This window comes from Girardinichthys multiradiatus, chromosome 6, assembly GCF_021462225.1.
Source record: "Girardinichthys multiradiatus isolate DD_20200921_A chromosome 6, DD_fGirMul_XY1, whole genome shotgun sequence".
Taxonomy (NCBI): Eukaryota; Metazoa; Chordata; class Actinopteri; order Cyprinodontiformes; family Goodeidae; genus Girardinichthys; species Girardinichthys multiradiatus.
In genome coordinates, this window is record NC_061799.1 from 24,249,959 (window position 1) to 24,269,277 (window position 19,319).

At 38.0% G+C, this 19,319-nt stretch overlaps 1 protein-coding gene across 4 annotated transcripts in view; it reads right to left on the bottom strand.

Annotated features, from left to right (window-relative positions):
* LOC124870045 (dipeptidyl aminopeptidase-like protein 6) overlaps positions 1–19,319 on the bottom strand; it is a 172,888-nt gene that overhangs the window by 30,711 nt on the left and 122,858 nt on the right. For all 4 annotated transcript variants that reach the window (XM_047368468.1, XM_047368467.1, XM_047368464.1 and 1 more), the window contains exons 4-8: positions 17,379–17,473; positions 15,061–15,135; positions 14,908–14,960; positions 14,497–14,578; positions 7,728–7,848 (exon numbers count right to left, since the gene is read on the bottom strand). In XM_047368468.1, coding sequence (XP_047224424.1) covers positions 7,728–7,848; positions 14,497–14,578; positions 14,908–14,960; positions 15,061–15,135; positions 17,379–17,473 — 426 coding nt within the window. The remainder of the gene's footprint in view (positions 1–7,727; positions 7,849–14,496; positions 14,579–14,907; positions 14,961–15,060; positions 15,136–17,378; positions 17,474–19,319) is intronic.

The following is a 19,319-nucleotide window of genomic DNA, read 5'->3' on the forward strand; positions in this document are numbered from 1 at the left end:
ATTTAGCACAGATAATGCAAAATTTTGGTCAATGATTTCTGTGTTGTAACAATGCTTCTTAGCAAAATCTCATACAATTGGAAATCCTGTTTATTTTTCTTTAAATGGCGTCACATTTATGAGGAGAGGTCATCCATTGAGTTAACTGATGGTTTGCATCTGTAAAATTGTGCCAAGCCCAATGACATACAGTTTATTCTGCTACTGACTCTTGTTTGTTGTCATTTAATGGATTAGATAACAAACAGAGGGCGAGCATTGACATCTTGGAGGAGACAGTTTGGTCCCTAAGAGTGGAGATATTGGATTCCCCCTGGTAGTACAATGCCATCTTGATGCCTTCCTGGATTGAGATACAGTACAAACCTTGTTTTTCCAGTGAGAGAGATGCAGCCCCACACCATCATACTGCCTCTCCCAAAAACTGCTTGGTATTGCTAGAAAGGATTTGACACATTTTTAATGGACACAACCCACATACTCAACTCTGCTGCTCAACCCACAATTGCATTTTCCTTACAAATCTCTTAAAAAGAAATAAATGGGCTTTTAAATCTTTTTTGTATCAAGAGGTATGGTTGCAACAAAGAAATAATAGACAAAATACAAAGTTCCTTACTTTTGGTGCTAATTTTATATTTGCAGTTTTATTTTTACTTTTTGTGGAGCGTTTTAATATTTCTATCTTTGTGTGATCATCTACAATCTTCTTTGTACTTGAAGTAGTTTTTTGTGCCAATAATGCTTTTTACTTCTTTTCTGTTTGCAGTTTCATTTTATTCAACCCTGTGGTCATTCTGGGGTCAGTTCTTTCATTATTCATCTTTTGTGTCTTCTGTTAAGTAAAGTGAAAGCTTCTTTTCATAGAGCATATAAAGTAGTAATAGCTAACCAAAGTAATTCAATTCAATTCAGTTTATTTATATTGTGCCAATTCACAACACATGTTGTCTCAAGGCACTTCACAAAAGTCAGGTACATACATTCCAATTAATCCTAACCATTGAACAGTGCAGTCAGATTCAGTTATTTATTTAAATTGGATAAAAAGTTTTTCTATCTAAGGAAACCCAGCAGATTGCATCCAGTCAGTGACTTGCAGCATTCACTCCTCCTGGATGAGCATGTAGAGACAGTGGACAGTCACTGGCGTTGACTTTGCAGCAATCCCTCATACTGAGCATGCATGTAGCGACAGCGGAGAGGAAAAACTCCCTTTTAACAAGAAGAAACCTCCAGCAGAACCAGGCTCAGTGTGAGCGGCCATCTGCCATGACCGACTGGGGGTTTGAGAGAAAGAACAGAGACACAAAAAGAACAAAGAAGCACTGATCCAGGAGTACTTTCTATGAGAAGGAAAAGTAAATGTTAATGAATGTAGCTCCTTTAGTCGTTTCATCTAGAAAGAAAGAATAGATAAACTTTGAGCCAGTTTTCAAGGATAGAGTCTGAAAGAGAGCACATATAATTAGTTACAGTAAAAGCTCAGTCAATTGCTATATCTAGGAGAGAGAAAGGGTTAAACACTGAAAGACAAGGCCAAGTGAATCATCTGTAGAAAGTGAGCATTAAGTTGTTGCCAGCAGAAGCTTGGACGATGCCCCTCTCCAGAAAGGTGTCACAGGTAGACACAGAGTTAGGCCTGGTGTAGCTTCTAGGAAGAGAAAAGAGAGAGAACATAAAGTCAAAAACTGAAATAACAGCAACTAATGCAAAATTGGAGAGTAGTATGAGAATGTAGCGAAGAGGGTGAAAGTGGTCAATATGTCCTCCAGCAGCCTAAGCATATAGCAGCATAACTACAGAGATAGTTTCAATTTCAGTTTATTTATTTATATAGCACTTATTTACAACAATGTCGTCTCAAGGCACCCCACAAAGGGTCCGGAACGGCGTGGGGCTGCCGGGGAGGCCAGACCAAACCACCGAGTGCCAGAGCCCAGTCACCCTAGAAGGGGCTACGTGTAGGGGCACTAAGTAAAATAATAAACTGATAAGGTTTGTCCATCTAGAGCCCACTGGTGGCCATTGTTATACTAAAAATCACAAGGATCGGGATACCTCTCTCCGTCAGATTGATTATAACCATTAGAAAAGAGAAGGTGTCATACAGGTAGCAGAAATGGAGGGTGTGTTTGCACCTCAACCATAACTGAGCCGGTTTAGGCCAAACCTGACTCCTCCTTACTCCATCCAACAGGGAGGGAGGAAGGCGGAGGTAAAAAATAAGGAAGATAGCCTAAGCCACTCTAACAATAAGCTTTATCAAAAAGGAAAGTTTTAAGCCTAGCCTTAAAAGTAGACTGGGTGTCTGCCTCAAGGATTAAAACTGGGAGCTGGTTCCACAGGAGAGAAGCCTGATAACTAAAGGATCTGCCTCCCATTCTACTTCTAGAGACTCTAGGAACCACCAGTAAACCTGCAGCCTGAGAACGAAGTGCTCTGTTAGGAACATATGGAACAATCAGATCTCTGATTTATGATGGAGCTAGATCATTAAGGGCTTTATATGTGAGGAGGAGAATTTTAAATTCTATTCTGGATTTAACAGGGAGCCAATGAAGGGAAGTTAAAATAGGAGAAATATGATCTCTCTTTTTAATTTTCATCAGAACTCTTGCTGCAGCATTTTGAATCAGCTGAAGGCTTTTAACTGCATTTTGTGGACATCCTTATAGTAAAGAATTACAATAGTCCAGCCTTGAAGTAACAAATGCATGGACTAGTTTTTCAGCGTCACTCCTGGATAGGATATTTCTAATTTTGGCAATGTTCCGGAGGTGAAAGAAGGAAATCCTAGAAACCTGTTTAATATAGGATTTAAATGACATGTCCTGGTCAAAAGTAACACCAAGGTTTTTTACTTTATTACCAGAGTTCAATTTAATGCCATCCAGGTTAAGTGATTGACTAAGCAGTTTCTTTTTTAAAGACTCCGGTCCAAAGACAACAACTTCTGTCTTGTCTGAATTTAGAAGCAGAAGATTTAAAGTCATCCAAGTTTTTATGTCTTCATCAGGATTTATGGATAAGTAAAGCTGAGTGTCATCAGCGTAACAGTGAAAATTTATTCTATGCTGCCTGATAATTTGACCTATTGGAAGCATATATATAGTAAAGAGAATTGGCCCAAGTACTGAACCCTGTGGTACTCCACAATTAACCCTGAAGTTTAAAGATGATTTATCATTTACATGAACAAACTGGAATCTGTCAGACAAATAAGATTTAAACTAGCCTATTGCTGTTCCCCTGATCCCTACAGCATATTCCAGCCTTTTTAAGAGAATATTGTGATCGACTGTATCAAATGCAGCACTGAGATCTAACAGAACCAGAACAGACACAAGTCCATTATCTGAGGCCATAAGAATATCATTATTGACTTTCAGCAGAGCTGTTTCAGTGCTATGATGAACTCTGAAGCCTGACTGAAACTCTTCAAACAGGTCATTGCTGTGTAAATGCTCACACATTTGATTAGCAACTATTTTCTCAAGAATTTTAGATAAGAATGGAAGATTGGATATAGGTCTGTAATTTTTCAAGTCATCTTGATCAAGCGAAGGTTTCTTAAGTAAAGGTTTAATTACAGCTACCTTAAAAGCTTGTGGTACATATCCATTTACTAAGGATAGGTAAATCATATCTAAAATGGGGCTGGTAATCAGAGTGAACACTTCCTTAAATAATTTGGTTGGGATTGGGTCTAACATACAAGTTGAAGGTTTAGATTAAGCTAATATTTCTGATAACTCCGGAAGCTCCACAGGATAAAAACAGTCCAAACACGGATCAGGTTCTACAGTTACAGGTCCTTTTCAAAATATTAGCATATTGTGATAAAGTTCATTATTTTCCATAATGTCATGATGAAAATTTAACATTCATATATTTTAGATTCATTGCACACTAACTGAAATATTTCAGGTCTTTTATTGTCTTAATACGGATGATTTTGGCATACAGCTCATGAAAACCCAAAATTCCTCTCACAAAATTAGCATATTTCATCCGACCAATAAAAGAAAATTGTTTTTAATACAAAAAACATCAACCTTCAAATAATCATGTACAGTTATGCACTCAATACTTGGTCGGGAATCCTTTTGCAGAAATGACTGCTTCAATGCGGCGTGGCATGGAGGCAATCAGCCTGTGGCACTGCTGAGGTCTTATGGAGGCCAAGGATGCTTCGATAGCGGCCTTTAGCTCATCCAGAGTGTTGGGTCTTGAGTCTCTCAATGTTCTCTTCACAATATCCCACAGATTCTCTATGGGGTTCAGGTCAGGAGAGTTGGCAGGCCAATTGAGCACAGTGATACCATGGTCAGTAAACCATTTACCAGTGGTTTTGGCACTGTGAGCAGGTGCCAGGTCGTGCTGAAAAATGAAATCTTCATCTCCATAAAGCTTTTCAGCAGATGGAAGCATGAAGTGCTCCAAAATCTCCTGATAGCTAGCTGCATTGACCCTGCCCTTGATAAACACAGTGGACCAACACCAGCAGCTGACACGGCACCCCAGACCATCACTGACTGTGGGTACTTGACACTGGACTTCTGGCATTTTGGCATTTCCTTCTCCCCAGTCTTCCTCCAGACTCTGGCACCTTGATTTCCGAATGACATGCAGAATTTGCTTTCATCCGAAAAAAGTACTTTGGACCACTGAGAAACAGTCCAGTGCTGCTTCTCTGTAGCCCAGGTCAGGCGCTTCTGCCGCTGTTTCTGGTTCAAAAGTGGCTTGACCTGGGGAATGCGGCACCTGTAGCCCATTTCCTGCACACGCCTGTGCACGGTGGCTCTGGATGTTTCTACTCCAGACTCAGTCCACTGCTTCTGCAGGTCCCCCAAGGTCTGGAATCGGCCCTTCTCCACAATCTTCCTCAGGGTCCGGTCACCTCTTCTCGTTGTGCAGCGTTTTCTGCCACACTTTTTCCTTCCCACAGACTTCCCACTGAGGTGCCTTGATACAGCACTCTGGGAACAGCCTATTCGTTCAGAAATTTCTTTCTGTGTCTTACCCTCTTGCTTGAGGGTGTCAATAGTGGCCTTCTGGACAGCAGTCAGGTCGGCAGTCTTACCCATGATTGGGGTTTTGAGTGATGAACCAGGCTGGCAGTTTTAAAGGCCTCAGGAATCTTTTGCAGGTGTTTAGAGTTAACTCGTTGATTCAGATGATTAGGTTCATAGCTCGTTTAGAGACCCTTTTAATGATATGCTAATTTTGTGAGACAGGAATTTTGGGTTTTCATGAGCTGTATACCACAATCATCCGTATTAAGACGATAAAAGACCTGAAATATTTCAGTTAGTGTGCAATGAATCTAAAATATATGAATGTTAAATTTTCATCATGACATTATGGAAAATAATGAACATTATCTCAATATGCTAATATTTTGAGAAGGACCTGTACTTCCAATGTTGTCTCACTTGCTGAGGATGAAGTAATCATCTTCGGGAGTATGTCAAAGATTTTATTTTTAATAGAATCTAATTTATTTAAGAAGAATCCCATAAAGTCATGACTGGTGAGAGCTAAGGGAATGGATGGCTCAACAGAGCTATAACTCTGTGTAAGTTTAGCAACTGTTCTAAAGAGAAACCTAGGATTAGTACTAACTACATTAAAAATATCAAAAGAAAGAAATAAACTTCAACAAAATATTTGGTTTATATTAAACAGACTTAAAATTGTCAACAGCTTTGCCAAATGTTGGCTGGCCCAAATAAAGCCTTGCACAAGAATAATACAAGTAATTTAGCTGTTTTCCTTTGAAAAATCCTCATGACATCCAGCAGAAGGAAAACAGTCTTTCTTTAGTTCAGAAAATAGATTACATCTGTCATGTTGTGTTTTCTGAAACAAAGACATAATCCAATAAAAGAAAAATCAACTTTTGCCTTCCCCGAAGCATTTTATTCACAGTTTTTCCTCAAAAAATCAGCAAATTACAGTCACATTATCCTTACAGTTATTATCCCAAACTGCTTCGAAATCATCTCCAAGCTAATAATGCTGGATTGAAAACTGTGAACAAAGGGCACATGAACTTAATCGAAATGAATTAAGTGGGATTACTATTCTCAGTGCATTTGTAAAGAAAACCCCATCAAAGGGGTTTGTAATTAGAACGTCTGTCCCACATACGCTGTAATCAGAAAATGTCTCACATTAAATTACAAGTTTGCTGGCTTTTGAACATCTGCTGGGTGAGACTGCAGCGCTGTGCACATGAAATAATTAAAAGTACTTGAACACAAAGACCAGTGATGGGAGGTGAAGGGAAGGAAGAGCACTGCAACGTAGCCAGCTGTGCAGCTTTAGATAAACCATGCACACAAAACACACAGCACCTCAGGGAGAGGCAGCTGCTGTGGGTAAGGGAACGTATCCAAAGACTCAATTAAAAATTTGTTTCAAATTTTGTTGGGTAAATACGGCATATGTCAACAAAGATGTGGATAATGGACAAACAGGTTTCTGTTTCCACTGGAAGAGCCCTGGTGATCACAACCTTTCAGCTCTGGAGGCAGATGAAGAATGAGATGGTTGCCGGGGATGCGGCAAGGAGGGATTTGTATGGAAGCAGCTCCAAATGCTAAATATTCAAATTTGCTCATAGTTTGCCCAGTTTTGTTAAGCTAAGATTGATGGAAATAGTATTTTGACAGCAGACGGGCTTCCAAATAAATTATGAAACAAGACCAAACATTTATAAAGGTGAGACAAATACTGTGAAAGCATTGTATGTCTTCTGGCAGTGAAAACTAATGAATTGGATACATGTCTCATACAACCTGCCTCTAACTCTAAAAGCGTGCTTATACTTAAATTAATGTACAAAAAGCTAAATCTACTACTTAGGTGACTTCTAAAAGCACTGGATGTTATTTAGGAGTATCAGAGTAAGTAGAGCTGAAAACAAATGTGCAACACTCAGATTTCTATTTGTAAATCACTTTAACTTTATGTATCATTTTCTTTTTAACTCACATTAAAATATTAGTTTTTGTTATTTATTCACATTATATTTGTGTTCCTTTAGATTTGATCTATTTTATGCCTGTAATTTGTGTTCTGTTTTATTAGTATAATTATGGAACAGAGTTTGTTAATAAAAGTTTTAATTGAAAATGAAATAAATCCCATGAACATATTTTCAACGTTCAGTATTATGATCTGACAACATATGACAATGTTTAAGAGGCATGATTACTTTATGACTGCATTTATTACCTGAAAATAGTTTTAAATAACTTAACCAAGCTTGGAGTAAAAACAAATGTTCAATTTAAAGGGAGAATAACTTTTATACAATATATGTATTTCAACAACCCTGAGTATTACTTCTGCATCACATTTTTTGCCCGTGAAATCTAATTAACTTAACTTAACCCCTTAATAATAATTAACATTTTAGTGCAAACATTTTAATTATTGTTCTGACTGTAGAAATGAACACGTTTACACAAGTAGCTATGTCCTCAAAGCCGTTTGATGCAGGAAGATAAACATACACCTACCAAACCTGAATGGCATGTTTTGTTGTTGTTCCCATTTTGAAGAGTGACATCTTTACCAGTGGGGCCAATAAGTGTTGAGGTATACAGTGAATATTTTGAAAAATTAGACATTTTTTTTTACAAGATTTCAAATTAACATATTGCATATTTGCACATCACAGAAATCTCCAAACTATTGTCAAAATGATGCCTTACCTTCATACAGCCAGTCAGTCAGACCATTAAAGATGACCCCCTCTTTACCGGTTGAAACAAGGCGGATCGATCGGCTCTCCACTGTTGCCCTGTAGTAGATGTTGCTTTCAAAAATAAAGATCTGAAAAACAAAAGTACAATAATTACTTTCTGTGTCAGTATAAGTAGGATATAAATTAGTGTGGTGTTGACAAAAGAGCTGAAACACTTAGGAGTCATTTCTTACCCTTTGAAACAGCATTTTGAAATGATTTACATACAACACTACGAATCATAATTGTTGGAAACAATAAAAGAGGTGAGGAACAGAACAATAAACGCCCTTTCTTATTGTGAGATTTACTCTATTTCCTGTCTTCTGGCATTTCTATGGAGTCATTGAAACACACGTTTATTTGTTACATCACAGTCACTTACTGCAACAATTTCTTAATGCTTAAAAAGCCTTGTGATTTATGTAGGAGTGCAAAACTAGACTCAATGTTTTTCCTCAGCAATTCAAATTAAATGCTGGAAAATCTAACAATTCTGTCAAATTTTAATGATAGGATATGTTGCACAAGGTTGAATAAAAACATAAGAAAGCAGATTAAAGAAAGATTTGTTTGGTAGTACTAAAAAACTTGTATTTAACTTGTGTTGCTAATAAAAATGTTGCGAAGTTGTGTACGCCATGTGTTTATATCAGTCTGCATATCTGATAATGTTGTCTTTCATAACCTTATGGGCACGCTCAGACAGCCACATATGCACCTCTTTCTTTATTCTCATTATTTCTCCATAACTACATCAAGTCAGATAATAAAACTAGTCTTTTCTATTTCACACTATTGTTTAAATATAAACAATAGTAGAGATTTCATAGCATTTACATGGCCTTGTCAGTTTTCTGTCCTTAAATTGAAACTTTGTGCAAACACTTGACAGGCTCTACATCACAATATGGAGTTAATCTTAATCCCAACAGAAATGCAGCACTTCCTATATGCCCTGCACAACAGGAAATGTACCAAAACTTGAAGATGTAGCAAAGACTTGATGTTGCTAATCAAGACTGACCTGTGTTTATAGAGATTTGATGCTTTATGCCAATGGATTATCACTGATGACAATACTGACAGTCAGACAGCTTAGAAACACTAGGGCACACATTACGCCTCAGTCAATCTACTGTAGTATTTTCCATGATGGTGCCAGCTGAGTGAAGACGAGATGTGATTCATTCGAGTATGAAGTGTACATTTTGTAGGAAGGTATGGGTTATTAATTGAACCTGTCCAGTTAAATCTAAGATGCACTAGTAAAAACAAGACATATAAAAACAATAAATTAGCCTGGGCTAATAATACAAGATGATTGTCAGGAGGAAAAAAGAAAAAATCTAAAGGTTATTTATTTTCAGTATCGGTAAAGATTACCAAAAAAAAGTCAGGGGAAGCAAAGAGATGCTATTAAAAAGGAAACTGCATTTTCTATGACATGTTGAGACATATCTGCAGTTCATTAAGACTGTGAGAGATGGCGAGGGAGAGCCAAACTTTGAGTTGATAACAAGGAGGCTGAATGGGTTACAGCAAATTTGCTCTGTTTCACCGAGCAATCGGTGTCTGTCAAGGAACCTTGTGGATCTGTATGTGTTGGCAGCTTTTGGAAATCCCAGATTAAAGGACCTACAGTGACATTAATATACACATGGCGTTTTTTAATGACAGCCATGCTAAATGCTAATAAGATGCCTAATGTGTCAACTTTATAATCATGTTAATATAGTAAAACCATTTTTTACTGTATCTGCATTCCCACATGTTACGTTGCAGCTCCATTTCGAAGGAGGAAGACTGGGAACAATTATATCTTGTTATATTATAATTCTACAAGAGAAACTATAATAGCCCAATGTCATATCACTAAGTACAAAAACACAGAGTTGAAGACCATCCACAAAATTCTGATTGGTGTACAGGACTTGGTAAGAAGAGAGTAGTTGGTGGATTGCTTATGTTGCAAAACAGCTTCGGGACAAGACTATGGGTCTACAGCAGCCTCAAAGCAAAAAAAAAAAAAAAAAAAACCTCACATTTGCTAAACTAAAACCAAATGAAAGAAATTTTGAATCTGAAATTACACTAATTTGGAAAACAGGTGTTATTCCCCTGGTCTGCATTCACTTCTAAGACTTTTAAGTCTTTAAAGGAACAAGAGAGAAATAAGGTTCAGCAAAAGGCTTGAAGAGACTCAATTCTTAAGGGCACAGAAAAAAGTAGCAACAGATCAGAGATACCTGTGGAGCTCAAATAGCAGCATTACTGACTGATATTTGTGCATCTGGGATTTCAGGGGTGAAATGTTTAATCCTCACAAGATTCCTTTTGATTTTTTTCACACTGCTGTGTCAGGATGACCTCTTTCTTCAGGTGTGTGTGTGTGTGTTGACCCAGCCTTGCTGATTGCAGTGTCATGGTAGAGTAATAGCTCATGGTTTAATGAGAAGAGCACTGCAGAATCCATCTCCCTGTACATATGATGCTTTACTGCACACCACTGCACACACACACACACCTCGGTTTTATATGCTGATGTAACACTTGATGACGAATTGCTCCAGTTCTGATAAACTTAATAGGAAATCATGACATTCACACATTGTGAAGGGGGAAAAAAAGAAAACATGTCCGACATCTCCGGGTCAGACGGAGACAAAAGACGAGAGCTCATCTCTGTTTTCCTGCACAGCCTCCGAGGCTCATTAAATCAAGAGCAGAGCTGCAGCTACAGCTTTGTGAAAGAAACAATCAGGTGTACCATTACCGTATGTAAATTAATCTACTGACTTCCCCAGCAGACAGAGTCTCATCACACAGTCAAAATCTTAATGTTTTCCCACAGAAATGCATCTGTTATCTAAGCTGTTATCCAATAAGAGCAATTATGATATAAGAAAAAGCTTTAAAGTGGAGCTGAGGAGATGTGATAAAGTAACAAAAAATTTAAGAAAACTAATTTAAAGATGACATGAGTAAAAAAAGTAAGGCAGGAACAAAGAATCATAAAAATTATTGTTGGCTTGAATTTATTGCTTTTCTTGAATCTTATTAAAAGGAAATAAGGTTTATTTTATCTAGAAACGACAACATGCATTTTTTCTCTTGCTGTGTTTACTCTGGTCGCCTCAAGTAAGATAAAACAGTGAGTCTTTTTCCAACTGCAAATTATTAAAAGACTGATGTAGAGCTGGACATGATGTACTAAATGTAAGAGCAGACTCAAAGTGGACTACAGAGGCCTTGTTATAAATAACAAAAGACTATCCGTCTTTTTCCTGTGACTTTTTGTCCCATTAGATTCACAAACGGCCTGAGTGAAGCTTTAAAATGGTTCAGAGACACGTGTCACAGAGGAAAATTTTGACTCCAGAGATTCCGTTTGTGGCCCAAAAGGAAAAAAGAACTTTTCTGGAAATAGCAAAATAATAAATAATGTGCTATAAATACATATTTAGACAAGTAATCCACAGGAAAAAGAGAAAAAATACTCCAATGCATTATAAATAATTAAATGGATAAAACAAAAAGTTCATTTTTGCTCTAAAGAATATTTAGCTGAATATTTAGCTGAACCGACAAAACTGAAAGTCTGTCATCTCATCTGGTCTACATTGTGATTAGCTAAAAACAGAAATGTCTTTTGGTCTTTATAACAATAGAATATATGTTTATTTCTCCTAGGTTGCCAAGGTTCAAATCCTGGCATGGGACCTTCCTGAAACTCCATGCAGTTTGTTTGTTCTCCATGTTCATGAGCGGGTTCTCTCCAGGTACCCTTGCTACCCCCTCTTAGTCCAAAAACATGACTTCTAGGTTGACTGTGCCCTGTGTTGCCCTGACTGGCAACCCTGCACAGATTTAATGGATGTAGCAACTGAATGAATGGATGGATGAAAGATGCAGTCATGGTAAGAAGGAATTACAAACATTTTCATTTCTAAGGTTTTACGTGCGAGCCATAATAGACAGGATCTTCACACGACTGTAATTTACAAATATTTAGAGGTTTATTTAATACATGTGTTGTAACTGAAAGGCAACTCAAATTATTTTAGTCTAAGCTCAAGTGTACAAAACATAATATATATTCCCCCCTTTCAATAAAACAATATAAAGCCAAAACATAAAAGCTGTACATCAACTAACTTCACCCCATGATTCAGTAGCTTGTAAAGTCATCTTGAGCAGGCTAGTTGTTTTCTGTTTGATTTATATGACCCTCTTTTCGTCACAGTATTGCTTTGGTTTTTCGATGTTTACAGGCATATGTTCTATTTTGCAGGAAATTGTTGTTTGCCACATGAATGTCGATGCGTTGCCAAAACTGACGGTGTAGCTTCTGTCGGCCGGTGGCATACACTGCTGTTTTGGGCTCTCCTGTACCTCCATATAGTTGTAAGCCTGAAGGTTTAAAATGAGAACTGCAGTAATTGCTATGCTTCTGAAGTGGCAGTATAAAAGGAAAAAGGACCAACGTTTCAGTATAACTGCAGCTTGACTGGGCCATGTTGTAGAATATTTGATGCTGTGTTGGAATCCGTTTTTCAACTGTCAGACTGGCAGCTCTTGAATTTCTCTCTAAAATATTTTGGTATATGGAGGAGTTCATTGTTGACTTAATTACTGCAAGACAGCCCGATCCTGTGGCTGCATAACAAGCCCAAATCATCATCCCTCCACCACCATGCTTGGCAGTTCATATGAGGTGTTTGTGCTGATTTACTGTGTTTTGTTTTCTCCAAACATGAAACTGCGCTTTTTGGTAAAGCATCTCTTTGGTCTCCTCTGTTCCAAAGAACATTGTTCTAAATGTTTTGTGATGCATTCAGATTCAGCTCTGCAAACCTAAAATGCTGCTGTATTCCCTATATAGAGAAGAGGATTTCTCCTGCCAACCCTTCCAAACAATCCATACTTGTTCAGTTCTTTTCCAAATTAAAACCTAGTTAAGACCAGATGGATTTTCTTATGTCACCATTAAAGCCTAAAATTAAAAGAGAGGGATTTTATTTTTACGATTCAAGTAGTTAGGTTTCACTGCTCATGTAAACCCACAGTTCTTTTAGTTTTCAAAACCTTTACTAGGTAAATTTAGTTAAGTGCAATTCACAAGGAAACTTTTAAAGGACTTCTACAAGTGTTTCCATTTATTGCAACTTTTTTAAGATCAGAAATCAAGCTGTCCATTAATAAGAAGATTCAGTTCAGCCTCTGACTGTACTAATATTGAACCCAAAGCTGCTCCAAATGGCAGGCAAGCACTTTATTTCAGAGCCCTTAGCTACAATTTAGTGTGTGAATTATTTATAGGACATTGCTAACTGCAGACAATTTACTGTTTCTATTGCACTACATTTTTTGTTGTACATTTCCACAGCATCTTTCCAAATGTTGTTAATTTAAAAGGGATATGCTGCTATCTTAAGGGTTACTTTGTCGCTTAAGACCATTTTCTTTCTTCTTAGACTATATTAAGCTTCAAACGTGGAAATCCTACAGATGAACACAAGGTTTGTCGAAGCTCATATTGATGTATTAGGGAGAATTGAGACACAGTGAGCTATGAAGATGTTTTGGAATATGTTGCATTGCTGCAGGTTAACAAGTTAATAAAAAAACTAAAGAGGCCTCATACTTAAACAGCACTTAAGGGCAACAAATGGCTGCAGCCACCATATTTTAACAAAAACAATGTCATATAGTTATTCAACACTGAGAGGAATGAGTTGAATTGAATTTTCATTTGAGACAAATGAAGCCAATTTTGTATAAATAACGACTATCCTCACCATAGTGATATTACAAAACGTGGTGGTGGCATCATTCTGTGGGCATACTTTCCTTTAGCAGGGACAGCAAAGCTGAATAAGAGTTGATGGTGGGAAGGATGGAGCTAAAAGCAGGGCAATTCTGGGAGAAAACCTGTTAGAGGCTGCAAAAGACTGGGTAGACTGTGGTAGGAGGTTTACCTTCCAGCAGGACCTTAAATATACTGATAGAGCTACAATGGTTTGGATCAAAATATATGTGTTAGAGTGGCCCACTCAAAGTCCAGACCTAAATCCAATTAAGAATCTGTGGCAAGGCTTGAAAATTGATGTTTACAGAGGCTCTCCATTTAATCTCATAAATGATGGGAAAAGGTTTGAGTCTCCAGATATACAGCTGGGGCTGAAAGGTGATTCCACACCCTGTTGGTGACTGAAGGGGACTGAATACAAATACAAGTCACAAGTTTTTATTTTTCCCCCAAAAAAACAAAATCCCATATCACTTCCTCTCCTCTTCACAATTATGGACACTTTGTGTTGGTCTGTCAAATAAAACACATTGCAGTTTGTGGTTCAATACTAACAAAAATTGTCAAAGGACATGAATACTTATGAAGTGCATTGTGGCGGTATATCCAAAAGACTTGTGCCCTCTGAGTCAGACAGTTGGAGCCACTGGTTGTGCCACAGAGATGCCATCTGCCACTATGGCTCTGACCAGCTCATGAGATATGTAAAAATAAACTGGCTGACATTCATGGAGGTCAAAGCAAACAGTTTCAACTTTTATAGCTCATAATGCTTTCGTTATAGAACACATAAACTGGTTATTACCGCAAGCGTTGTCAGTTCAATTGAGAGACATCACAAATCTTTACCGTTTCTTATTCTGACGTATCTCCATCTGAGTGCCCCCAACCTGCAGGTTTAATCATGAAGAGTAACCGTGCTTACCAGCTGCTGACCTTGGGGTCCCCATCCAGCATACTGCAGGACAGCGTCGTGCACCTCGGGGGGATTTAAAGGCCAAGTCTCCCTGTGGAGAGAACAGTTTATAAAACCTGTACTTTCAAGTAAACTTCAGATCCACAAAGCACATGATTGGTGTGTGTTCCCTTCTTCTAGTCCTGATCAGTCATCTACAACATTGTTTCTAAACTGCTCAGTCAGACACAGATGGATTTAGGGTTAAAACAGGCAATGAACAGGTCAGTCCACCACCCTGAGCTAAACTGAAGACCATTCCCTTATGGTAGCAATAGAAGCAGGGAAATGTGGCTGACATCAGTGAGCTGATGACAGAAGGTCAGATTCAGGGCAGGGATGCATGAGGGAAAGAAGAGAGACAGAAAACACAACTCTTACTGTGTCACGAGGCTGTAAATGATGTATTTGGCCAGATAAGAGTATTGGTAGATCTGTCAAAACAAACAGAATTAATTAGAGACAGGTAGACCCTCAAAATCTGAAAATTGTAGGATGCAATGTTGACATTTATTATTATTATCATTATTTTACCGGTTTTACATCAAAGGCAAACAGCACGTGCTTCAAGTCTGGAGACACCTGATATTTGGCAGCTTTTGATCTGTCCTGAAAAAGGTTTAAAAAATAAAACAACATCAATAGAACTAATGCAGTGAGGTACACTAGGCTTAATAAATGTTACTTACATAACTGTTGACATTATAAAGCTTCTTCGGTGGGATTTTCCCCATTTTGGAGAAGTTTGTTTATGTATGTTCTTTATTACAAATTTCCAAATTTCAGGAAACAGATTATCCTTTTTTATCAGGAACTGTCAGAGGCTTCTCTGCATGAGTGCACTTCACAAGATTTCACAGACAATTCTTTAACTGAAGCTGGCTGTGTGTGGAGCTCATTTAAAACACAAGGATTACGTGCCCAGATATTTGATGGCCTCCTTTAGTAGATTGAATGTCTGGCGTGGATGTGAAACCTGGATGTTGAGAGATTATTAGCTGCAAAACTGAGCATACCCCATGAACTATTTTACACTTTGTCACGTTTACAACCACAAGATTTAATGTGTTTTATTGGGATTTTTGTATCATAGACTCACCCAAAGAAGTGTAAAATTGTAAAGTGGAATGAAAATGTACAATCTCCATCTGCTGCAATTATAGCAACACCTTTTTTGGGACATGCCTCTACCAGATCTGAACATCTATGGACTTAATTTTTCTCCAACATTGTCTAAACTGAATCAGATTGATATAACCGTTCCATTACAGCTCCGACTGTTTATTTTGGATTGTTGTCCTACTGGAAGTTGAATCTCAACCACAGTCTGAAGTCTTTTGCAGCCACTAACAAATTGGCTCCATTTTTTGTCTTTTCATCTCTCATCAGCTTCTCTGTCCCTACTGGAGAAAAGCATAATCCTGCCAAAGTTTTCTAGCAGACATAGCATTTTTTGGCATGGGTCAAACAGTTAAGTTGTTGTCTCATTTGACTAGAGAACCTTCTTCCACATGTTTGCTCTATCACCTACATGGCTTTTAGTAAATTTCAAACAGAACTTGATGGCTAACTTTTGACATTAGATTTCTTTTTGCAACTCTTCTATAAAGACTTCATTTGTGCATGAATAATAGTGGTCCTCTCAACTGATTCTTCAACGGGAGATGTAGATCTATGCAGCTCCTCCACAGTAGCCATGGGCCTTAATGCTGAATTGCCTGGCCTGTCTTTTTAGGTGGAGGGCCATGTCTTGGTAGGTTGGTAATTATTCAATACTCTTTATTTTCACATGATGGACTGAACAGTGTTTGGTGAGATGTTCAGCTTACAGTGTTGCTTCATGACCTAACTCTGCTTTAAACTTCTCCACAACTTCAATCATGCCCTGTCTGCTGTGTTCCTTGGTCTTCATGATGCTGTTTGTTCACTAATGTTCTGAACAAACTTCTGAGGTCTCCAGAGAATAGCTGGATTTATACTGACATTAAATTGCACTAATTAGGGGGCGTTTGCACACAATTGGCTGCACTGGATAGTATTTAGGGCTAAGTAGAGTTGCCTAAATAAAAAAGCACTCCACCACACTTTTCAGATCGTATTTGTAAAAAAGTTTGAAAACCACTCTCCTTCAACATCAGATTTGTCCGTTGCTTTGTGTTGATTTATTACCAAAGGCCCTAATAAAAAGCATTGAACTTTGTGGTTGTAACATGAGTAAATGTTAAAAGATGCAAAGGGGTCTTTTTGCAAAGAACTGTATTATGAGCTCAAGGAGGAATCAACAGTGTTCAAGCACCAAGAAACAACCTGATAGAGATGGAAAATATGCACACCTGCCCTGTGTAATTTAGCACTTAATCCTTCATCTCTCTCTTTATTTATCCTCCCTCTCCAGGTCTGATTTCTCAGTCACCATGAAACACCCGAGTTGCTGTTTTCAGTGTGTGGCATGACTGATAACACACAAACTGACCCTCTGCTGTTACATTTGGTTTTTGTTTGTTTAATGTTCCAGTGTTAAAAACACAATTTCTGGTCTTGTCACACACTGATTTGTGGTCTCTTTTTTTTTTATTATGTGAACACCATGTTAATAATTTGACATCATGGTAAAAAGAATCTGCAACCTCAAAATCTAGTTTAAATGTATAAATGATGTGCTCTAACCCCAAGTTCATAAAAGCCCACAATGCAAACTCTACCATGTCGTTATTTATGAAGTACACCTCAAACCCCATAAAACCCCTCCTAATAGCAGAAAAGTACATTATTTTTACTACTGCTGCACTTAAAAAAAAAAAGAAAACAGGTTCTTGCAACATATTCCAACAGTTTAGGTGAGTTATACTCACAAACAGCTGGTTTAACACGATGATGTCCTCTTTCAATGTATCAACATCACGCCTGAGAACATCCCCTTCCCTTGATCGATACAGCAAGTGTTTGTCTGTAAATTACAAATAAGACTTTACAGCCAGACAGTTACTTCTTATCATTCCAGCAGTAATTGGTATTGTAATTTATTTTACTTTGTTTACTTTCAATAAGATCATTTGGTTTAGGTTTATAGGCAAACATATTTCCATAAGAACTTTTAACTGCTTAGTCAACAGGTAATACTTGGTCCAAATATAGATTATCACAGTTTGCCATTAGGGTTGAGAGCTTAAAATAAAAATATATCCTGTATCAGCACAATGACACACTAAAGGAGCCGTTGTGTGATTTAATTATCTTCTCATCAGTATCATAAATCCCTTTGATTGCTAAACAATAAACAAACATAATTACAGTTATAAAAACCAAGGAAAAACTACTATGGGAGCACACGCCTCGGTCCACGCCTCATAAGTAAAATGTAAAACTGATGGTTTTCTATCCCATTCAAAATTGCTGCCAAACTGTGTTGAAATACACGGAACATTTATAAATACTGACATGGTACGTCGGGCTACACATTGGCGCAGTTGGTAGGACTGTTGCCTTTAAGCAAGAAGGTCCTGGCTTCAACTGCCGGCTGGGGGTCTTTCTGCATGGAGTTTGCATGTTCTCCCTGTGCATGCGTGGGTTCTTTCTGGGTACTCTGGCTTCCTCCCACAGTCCAAAAACATGACTGTTAACGAATGAGTGTGTGTGTGTTTGATTGTTTGTCCTGTGTCTCTCGGTGTTGCCCTGCGATGGACTGGCGACCTCTCCAGGGTGTACCCCACCTCCCGCCCATAGACAGCATGCTGGAGATGGGGACCCGCTTCCCCGTAACTCACTATGGAAGATGCGGTAGAAAATGACTGATTGACATGGTACGATGGGCCTTAATTATGTTCAGTACCTTTTAGGTGAGACTTTGAACTCAGTCAGAAAAGGTAGCAATAGTTTTTAACTAGTTTTTATAATGCTTGCAGTGTTATTTTGTTCTTTTATCCTTTATTTAAGTATTATTTAAAAATGTAATAATTCATATTATTATTAGTTATGTACTCTGTAATGTTTAATGTAATGTTAATGTTTGGGAATGCCCAATGAGGGGCCTTCACTACAAAACAGAATTGGTAGCTCATTTAAAAAAACTTTGGGTCAGGCTGGGATTTTCAGTACCACAAAGGTGACTTACTTCTTATCTTTCTCTATCACCATGGTCACTGATGCTAGACAGCTAACCTGCTTTGGAGTATCTCTGGAGAGGGGATCCTTTTTTACAGAAAAAAGAGACTGATTACTCTGAACTGTGTTCTTGTTAGACGCTAAAGATACCAAAATAACATTAATTGCCTGCCTCAGAAAATATATCCTTATTTATTAAGAGGGTGTGAGAGGCTCATACTCAACAAACTAATGCATACTATGTCTGTAAATCTGAGTTATACTACCATCGATGGTATATATTTCATTTAAAGGCTGTATAAAACAAACAAACCAGCTAGACCATGCTCCTGTCATGGTGTGGTAGAAGGAGAACCCAAATGCAGAACTTGATAGAGGCAAAATAAGTTTCCTTTAATGAAACTTAACACAAAGCTTTCCCTTTTTTTTTTTAAGGAAAAATAAGAAAACGTACAAAACCCAGAAACAAGGCTTGGAGTAACGACACGAGGAGCAAAACTGAGTACTATGAGAACCGACAAATGGACATGAGGCATGGTAGGAAACGGGAGGAACCAGTGGTGAGCAATGAAAACTATAGGGTATAAATACAGAGGTAGGGTGGAGAATTGATCAATGAACAAGGGGGGCTAATCAGGAGAAATATGGAGCAGCTGGTGACAAGGAGTAATGCAGGCCAACAGAAGGAGGAA